General features: G+C 43.6%; 1 protein-coding gene across 1 annotated transcript in view; it reads left to right on the top strand.

Moving 5' to 3' along the window:
* Positions 1–8,728, top strand: part of METTL24 (methyltransferase like 24) — a 48,339-nt gene continuing 39,611 nt past the window's right edge. The window contains exon 1 of the mRNA XM_072332539.1: positions 1–294. Coding sequence (XP_072188640.1) covers positions 34–294 — 261 coding nt within the window. The 5' untranslated portion in view covers positions 1–33. The remainder of the gene's footprint in view (positions 295–8,728) is intronic.

Raw genomic sequence — 8,728 nt, 5'->3', positions numbered from 1 at the left:
CGCCGGCGGCATGATCCCTGCGGCGGGGCAGCGATGCCCAAGGAGCGGCCGCTGTGGCGGGGCGCGGCCTTCCGTCTTTGCGTGCTCTCGGCCGCGCTGCTGCTCTGCCTGCAGCTGGCCGTGCGGCGCTCCTGGTGCCCGGAGGAGAAGCCCCGGCTGCCCGCCGTGCCGGCGTCGGGGCGGGCTGTCCCCCAGCCCCGCGACGCGGCGGCGGTCCCGGGGCGGCGGCGGGTGACCTACGTGCGGAGCGGGCGGCGGGGCGGCCGGCCAGGCTGCTGTCCTCCGGGCAGGAAGGTAGGGTAGGGCAGGACCGGGCGGGGGGCCCCCGGGCAGCCCCAGCTCGCAGGTGCCGCTGTTGGATTCTGGCAAGAACGAGAGGGTTGGGGTCTTTGTGGGGTGCCCTTGGCAGCCTTGCTGTGTCAGGCTGATGCTTTGTGGGGAGCTGTGTGCTTGGGGAAGCTGGAACGGCCCTGTGGGAATCACACTGCTTATCCCTTGGGTTAGATGGTCTTAGTGGTCTTTTCCACCCTTAACGATTCTGTTGATTCTATAAGGACTGCTGGCCTTGTGGTCTGCTGTTGGCACCTGGTTGAGGCACCTAGGTCTTGCAGTGTCAATTCTTCTGATTTTTGAGGCTGAGTTACTTGGTATTTCCCCAGCATCCAGATTTTGAGTGATCGTAACTCCAGGGAAGCTGTGGTGCCCCCCACCTGGATGCACTCAAGGCCAGGTTGGATGGGCTCTGGGCAGCTGAGGCTGGGACTGGGTGGGCTTTGAGGTCCCTTCTAACCTGAGCTGTTCTGTGATTCTAATGATGGAATAATTTCAGCATTCATATGAAAACCAATTGTGATCATGTGAATTCAGCTCGTTGTTTGAAAGCATGCACTAAGCATAGCATTGAACACAGGAGACCAAAGTAAAGCATACACTAAACCAACATTACTATTTTCTTGAGGAAATCCTAAGTTGGGAACCAGCAATATGAGAGTGCTCACCATGTGGCTGTTTGTATCAGCATCCTTCCAGCCACGCAGAAAGACACCTGGCTAGGACACAGAGATTTGGGTTGGGGAATAGGGACGGAACCCCAAGAGCAAGGGCCAGCCAGCTCAGCTGTGCCAGGGTGAGGTTGCATTTCACCACAGTTTTTAGGTGTTTTTCTGTCTGTTTGCAAAGCACCGTCAGTCCATTTCTGAAGTCTGCAGAGGCTTCCAGAAGTGTTTTCCCCTATTGGTGGTTTTGTTGCTGTTGTTGGAATATATTGTGATGTGTAAGCCAGCAGGATGGCAGTAATAAAAAGTCAGCAAGGGCCAGCTTTGCTCTGTTTCCTCAGTGCCATTTCATTACAGCTCTGCTTCCACTTACATCACTGGCATAAAACAAAAGACCGATGAATGGAATATTTCCATAGGTCTAGTTGAATATGTTATTTTCTTGCCATATAAAAGAAGTTGCAGTTACGTGCGGGGAAATTATTGTTGACTACTTGGAATCGTGTTAAAGCTTTCTGAAGCAGAGCTGTAGTTAAGCAAACAGCACCAAAAGGGAGGAAAGCCATACCCAGGCAGGGTGGGAAGGATGGGAGTTAGACCATAAAATTGTCCTGGTGTCTACAAGAAGTTGCTGGTGTAAATGTGCTTTATTTGTGATTGCTGGTAAATTTGTGTCAGTGGGAAAAGTGACTGCGTGGCAGATGGAAGAGTTTTGTCACCAAGATTACATGTGTTGGTCCCTCAGCACCTGGTATAAAGAATGCTAATTGGAAGCCACAGGGAGTAAGGTCACTGAAAACCAGATGCTGCTGGTCTTGCTGGCAACTAATAGTAAAAAACTGATAGGATCGAATCATAGGATCGTAGAATAGCCTGGGTTGAAAAGGACCACAATGATCATGTAGTTTCATCCCCCTGCTATGTGCAGGGTCGTGGACCACCAGACCAGGCTGCCCAGAGCCACATCCAGCCTGGCCTTGAATACCTTCAGGGATGGGGCATCCACAACCTCCTTGGGCAACCTGTTCCAGTGCGTCACCACCCTCTGTGTGAAAAACTTCCTCCTAATATCTAACCTAAACCTCCCCTGTCTCAGTTTAAAACCATTCCCCCTTGTCCTGTTATCCAGAGATGCATGTTTATAAAATGACTCTAAACTCTGCTTCTGTTAAGTGTTGGTATGGGAACACACAGAACATAAAGCAAACCTCTAACTATATGGAAGCAGTTAGCATTCGGATGTGTACCTGCTTGTGCAGTAGGTATTGGTGAGATCTGCAGCCATGTAGTGCTGCAGGTATGGGAGGGAAGTTTTAAAATGTTATTGCAGACTGTGATGATTAAAAAATAAGAAAATGTTATATTTGGAATTTGAAATAACAGCAAATTCTTATCACAGTGGTTGTGGAGAAAAGTTATGGTAGGCTCTTGTGTTTTGAAATGGGAGGGGAGGAGGGCTTTTCAATGAGTCTGGTTTGGAGGAGTTGGATTTACTTGACTTCTGGACAGATTTATCTCTGTGTAGGAGGAGGAAAAAAAATAGTTTTACTTGGTGCAGTGCAGTTATGCACAAAAAGCAAACAACAAGAAAAACCATCAGATATTAGTCTGGGCAGATGTTTTAGGTTCCTGTAGTTGTACTTGCTGAAGTCTCTATTTGCAGTCTCAGAGGCTGTCTCTCTGATAAAAACTGAGGTCTGACTTCTTGCACTCTGACCAGCTTTAGCTGGGTTTTGTAGTCCAGGGTTCCCTGAACATGGGCTTAGTGTATTGCTTCTAACCCTGGGCTGTAGCCATAGGTGTATTTTCTGAAAGGGTGCCTGCTGTGAGACTAGAAGCAAAGTACTAAATTTAGTTTTAAAGCTGTAGTATCAGCGGTAAATCTTTGCCTCTTGAAGCTATTGAAAGGTGGGGAAGTACACTTCATGTCTCCCTATATACCCAAGTGAACCTGATGTCCTTTTGGATGATTTTTCACATCTATGGGTATAAAAATATTTGCTTTAAGTGACTGAAACCTGAGAGTTAGGTTTTGCTGCCTGGGACCATGTTTGTTTTATTTAGGATCATAATGTGTTTTGAAACATGAAACGTCATTGCCTAGAACAGAACAGTTATGTGAGATTATAGTTCTATAGGTGTTACTTGTATGCATTTGTGGTTTTGTTCTTCATAAATGAAGGCTAATTCATTTTTGCTATTGTTTGTTGTTTTGCTTTTGTTTCCCTCTCTAAATAGAGATAGAATAATAGTTCCTACTGCTTCTCTGCAGTAATGGCTGCTACGGCCTTGTCTTTAATGCAGTAATATCTGCAGAGTGGTGGGGAATAAGTGGTTTATATGCTGTAACTAATATGGCTTAGTTATATGAAGTCGAAATGATTTCATGTGATTTAGCATTATGTTAATGCTAAAACTTTCCTTTAAAACTACGTTTTATTTTTACTTTGAAAGTGGTGATGCTACTTTTGGTGGTTTGTAGGGCTTCTGTAAAGAGTCATTTTGAATTCTACTCATCTACAAAGCAAATGTATCAGGTGTTTTCATGGTCTACTTGTATGTATGTTGTCTTCACGTTGACTTTGTTGAAGATCTATACAACTTTGAAGCTGCTTGAATAGGGAGTTACTCTGCATCTTGATGAGCAAGAGCCTGAATTCTTAAAGAAAACTTGAGAAGATTCAGAATGAGAAAGCTCATTCCAAAGTCAAATAATGTCTGTCGCAGAGTGGCTGATGTCTTAGCTTTTACACATTTGAATCACAGCTGTGATTTGGTTGCAGAACAGCGGTGCAATGCTTGAAGAGCTGGATATTATTTATTCTTTGCATCATTGTTAGTTCTGGACTCTTCCAAGCTGATGACCTTAAAGGGAAGGAAAAAATGTGAAGACGTACAGGAAGGACCTCTAAGGAAAGCCCGAGAGAGCCAGAACTTGCTTTAAGCAGGAAAAAAAGTAGGTTATAAGAGGCCTGTGCTTAAACTTGTCCAGTTGAAAAAGAATTTAGTATTTTGGAAGTGCACAACGACCAATTGTTCTATAGGTCCATTGCAAGTGGGACAAGAAGTAACTGGTTTAATTTTCAGGCAAGATGTTAGGAAAATATTTTAACTTTCCAGCTGGGTAAGCAAAGGAAAGGTTTGCAGAAAAAAGCATGAAGTTTGGTGAGTAACAGCAAGGGTCTTATTTATGCTGCAAGGCACAGAAGCAGAGCTGAGTCAGTCTCCTGCGGTCGTTCCTACTTTACCTGCTCTGCAATTAGAGAAGCAGTCTGGCAGGCAGAATGTGATTATCCAAACTGGAATTTAGCCTGAATGACCATCTAATGTCAATATAATAAAAAGAGGTAATGGGGTCTTTTAAGATCGTAAGTGGTCATTGCTTTGGCTTAATCCCTCGCTAGAGAGACCAGGCTCCACCATAATTGTCCTGTACTGATTGAGTAGCCCCAGAGGAAGGAACATTACTCAACAACTTCTTTCCTCCAGTGCTTGGAGGTCTCTTACCAAAGATAAGATGACCTGAAGTTGCTCAGATTGAGAGATTAGCAAGAAGTAGCAGTTTATGGCTTCGGGCTATTAGAACCTGGGGAACAGCTACAAGAGCCTTGGTTTTTGTTCAGCTGTTCAGACTAATGTCACAGACTAAGACAGGTTATTGTGTTTGGAAGAAAATAGCAAACTTTCATTGATAGCAGTTTTCAACATCAGAGAATCGCATGTTGGGAGCCAGCTGCTGCTGCATGGGGGCAGCTGAGGGCCCCAAAGGTATCCGAGCATGGAGGTCCTTCCTGAAGTCATCAAAAAAAGAAGCAATGCTTGTGGTTTTTTCAGCTGCAAATGAGGTGTGTTTATAGTAGACCATAACAAGGAGATGGTCATCTTATTTATCACAATGATGTCACTTGTGACTTAAAGGATCACAAGAATAACCTTGATTCCTACATGCTTTTTATTGCCTATAAGATTTGCCCTCCATGGATTTTTAAGAAGCAGCTGGGGAATGTTATCTTTCAGAAAGTCATTAGAGCTTGATGAGATTTAATTATATCCAGTGATACAGATTTCTTTCAAATACTTACTCAATATTTTCTTTCTTCTGTAAAGAGAATAACATTTCCTAGAGAGCCATAGATTTAGACACAAAATCTTTGGTTTCCTTCACAGGAAAGGTGTGGGTTTTTTGGTGTTGTTTCTTTTTTTATAATTAAATTAATTTCACTGTTTAAGAACATAACCCAGAGATAGAGGTAGAAATTTCTCCTGCTGATGTTTTTTGTTGTTGTTGTTACAGAATTGGCTGTTTTGACAGTTGCTCCAGCTTTTTCTTCAGCCAAGCATAACATATAGGCCTGATGTGGAAAGCGAGACTGTCATGACTGTGGTAGAGAGTGTAGGAAGGAAACCATACTGCCTCAATCCCACTTGCAGTTCTTAGCTCAAACTATCGATCTGGGGCTGCTGTCTAGGAGGCAGGAACGTGGTAGCTGGGACAAGTAGAAGCCTCAAGATTGTTCCTGCTAAATCCATGATGGGGTGGCTTTGGTGACTGCTGACCTCACAGAGGTCAGATGACAAATCCTGGACCTGAAAGCTCTCCGTCTCTGCAGGAACATCTTGATGATTTTTTTTTTTTTTCCTATAATTTATGTCTTCCATGACACATTTGTAAATTTTCTTGTGTCTTTGTGTAATGATAAACGTAGTAGTTCCAGCAACTGTTACCGTGTGTACAGAAGTCTCTTTTATTATGCCTTCCCCATATGCTCTGCAGATGGGAAGAAAGTGGCTTTGCAGTGCTCTTTGAAATTCGGTAGCAGAGAACTGTCTTGTTTTTATGAAACCCAAATCTGAGAGACCCTTAGGAGAATCCGTCTGCCTTAGATTTAGTCACAAAATCTTTGGTTTTACTTACTTGTTGAAGGAAGAGCTAACCAAGAGCTTGTTTAACAAGGAACCTGCTCACATTTGCTTTGGGTTTCACCCTCTGGTAGATTTCATAGAATGGCCTGGGTTGAAAAGGACCACAATGATCATGTAGTTTCAACCCCCTGCTATGTGCAGGGCCATCCAGGCCCTTGAATGCCTCCAGGGATGGGGCATCCACAGCATTCTTGGCAGCCTGTTGTTCCAGTGTGTCACCACTCTCTGCATGAAAATCTTTCTCCTAATCTCTAACCTAAACTTCCCCTGTCTCAGTTTAAAACTATTGCCCCTTGTTCTATCACTATCCACCTTTATAAATAGCTGTTTCCCCTCCTGTTTATATACTCCTTTTAAGTACTGGAAGGCCACAAGGCTTCCCAGAGCCTTGTCTTCTCCAAGCTAAACAAGCCCCGTTCCCTCAACCTTTCCTCACAGGAGAGGTGCTCCAGCCCTCTGATCATCTTAGCAGCCCTCCTCTGGACCTGCTCCAGGAGCTCCACATCCTTTCTATACTGGGGACTCTAGGTCTGAGCACAGTACTGCAGATGGAGCCTCACAAGAGCTGAGCAGAGGGGGACAGTCACTTCCCTCTCCCTGCTGGCCACCCCTTTGTTAATGCAGCCCAGAACACAGTTGGCCTTCTGGGCTGCAAGCACACACTGCTGGCTCATGTCTAGCTTCTTGTCCATTGCGACCCCCAAATCCTCTGCAAGGCTGCTCTCTGTTTGTGTAAATACCTGAGGTTGCCCTGGCTCAAATCTTAGGGCAAGTGCAAGGAGCCTTGTACTTAGCCTTGTTGAACCTCATTAGGTTCTCACAGGCCCCGGATACGAGGTGCAACTTTAGGTGCATTGCTGTTTATCTTTCTGGAAATGACAAAATCCTGGATGGTTTCCAGTATTGATCTTGTGGTTCTTGCTGACTAGAGGAATGGGACACTCAGCCCTTCTTGGAGTGTGAAAAACAAAGCCTGCAGAGCTTCTTAAAGGGCTTTTGATGAGCCAGTTAGGCAACATATCTCTTAGGGATATCCCTCAAATAAGGGATGCTTAGTGTTTTTAGGATTTATTTTGATGAAATAAGAGGTCGTGTGCTTTTTGTTTGTTTGCTTTGTGACAGACTGGGAAAAATTAGCCTAGACAGAAATGAAAGCAAAGAAGAATGTGTTGGTGACATAGTGGGCATAGAAGTGTTTGGGAAATGGGTGCAGTTGAAACAATGTTAGAGCCAGTGAGCACAGACATCCTAGCATCAAATCCCTTACTGCTTTAACCTCCTCCTGTCCATTCCCAGCCCTCTTCCTCATTCTTGTTGTGGCTTGCTAAGCCAAATAATTAACTGGGAGCTTGAAAGCCAGTGACCTTTATTTAGCATCCTCTTTCATATGTTACAGAGACAGTATTTGAAATGCTAGGGGGAAGAGGTGGCAATGTCTAACGACCGATACAGTGTGTAATTTTAACTATTATTTGCCACTTAAAGGCCTCAAATGATACGAATCAGTTGAGATCCTTCCTGTAGCGTTAGCAGCGCTTGTGGTGGGTAGAGATCTAAAGAAAAAAAAGCCACAAAGAAATGATAAACTTTGTTAGTTCTGATGTGTCTCAGTTTGGACTTCGCTCATTTGTGTTCTGCAGCACTGGAAATTTCAAAGACTGTGAACTTTGTTTCATCTTGAATAGGGCAAAGTAGTAGTCTCTTGTTCATTTTTCCCTCACTCTTTTTGAGAAAATTAAACAAGAAGCAATTATGTGTCAATTGGCTGCTGCTGAGCTGATATGTTTCTCTTTAGTTAGATGTCTTGATTAATGGTTTGATCTTGTAATTGTTATTCATTATGAAATCTGTGGGAATTCTGGGTACATCGGGAGTTCATGCTCAAACTGTGTAGCTGATTAGTGCTGTGTTCTGTGTAGCATTTAGAATTGGTGATAAGACATTGGAAAATGTCCTTTGCTGAAAAGAATGGTGTAAATTTGCCCATGTGTCTTCCATGAGCTTATGGCGTGTGGGTCTATACCTACTTATCTTGAACAAAAAATACATTAAAATCGTGTGCTTCGAAAGAAGCTTGATATCCTTCTTATAAATTGAGAAATAAATGTGAAATCTTAAATTGAAACCCCTAGCAACCGGTAAGCCAGTTCTCATTCCTTTTCTAAGTAGAGGGAATTGATTGCCCAATGCGTGGCTGTGCTTTCTTTGAAAGACTTTTATTTAGACTACTCTCCATTGTCTAGAGCTATAATCACATTAAAAACAAGCAAGAGAATATGGAGACATTTAAAGCTAGTGTGCATTTCATTCTAGGGAGCTCCATTATCTTGTTTTATTAACTAACACATGCATAAAATAAGAAGCTGTTGGAAACATAAATGAAGTTAGGCTGTTAGCCTTCCCTGGCTGCCCAGCAAAACCCAGTATGATCAAGTGAATGGGTTGTCTGTTGAGGGACAGAAGCACTTAGGTCCCTGTCATATCTGTCTCTTTGCCTCTCCTAAGGTTTTATGCTGTGAAATCTAAATGCCTGCAGAAGTCCTGCAGCCTTTCATTTTACCTGCTTGTAAGAATTAATATTTACTTACTTTACTGTATTACAGATGTCCAATTCCAGCATGTTCCCTCTCCTTCTCCCTAGGCACAAAAGATCCTTGTTACCGGTAGGAGTGGGTCCTATGTTTTGCTTATGGCTGTAGTGTCTCTCATATTTTTTGACTGAAATTGAGGGCTATATAGATCTACTGATCTTCCACTGGCGTGGATACATTGTCAACACAGGCTGTTGGTGAAGGAATTTTCTGATGCTC

Source organism: Excalfactoria chinensis, chromosome 3 (genome assembly GCF_039878825.1).
Source record: "Excalfactoria chinensis isolate bCotChi1 chromosome 3, bCotChi1.hap2, whole genome shotgun sequence".
Classification (NCBI taxonomy): domain Eukaryota; kingdom Metazoa; phylum Chordata; class Aves; order Galliformes; family Phasianidae; genus Excalfactoria; species Excalfactoria chinensis.
Note: the sequence above shows the minus strand (reverse complement) of the source record. Positions and strands in the feature narration are given on the sequence as shown.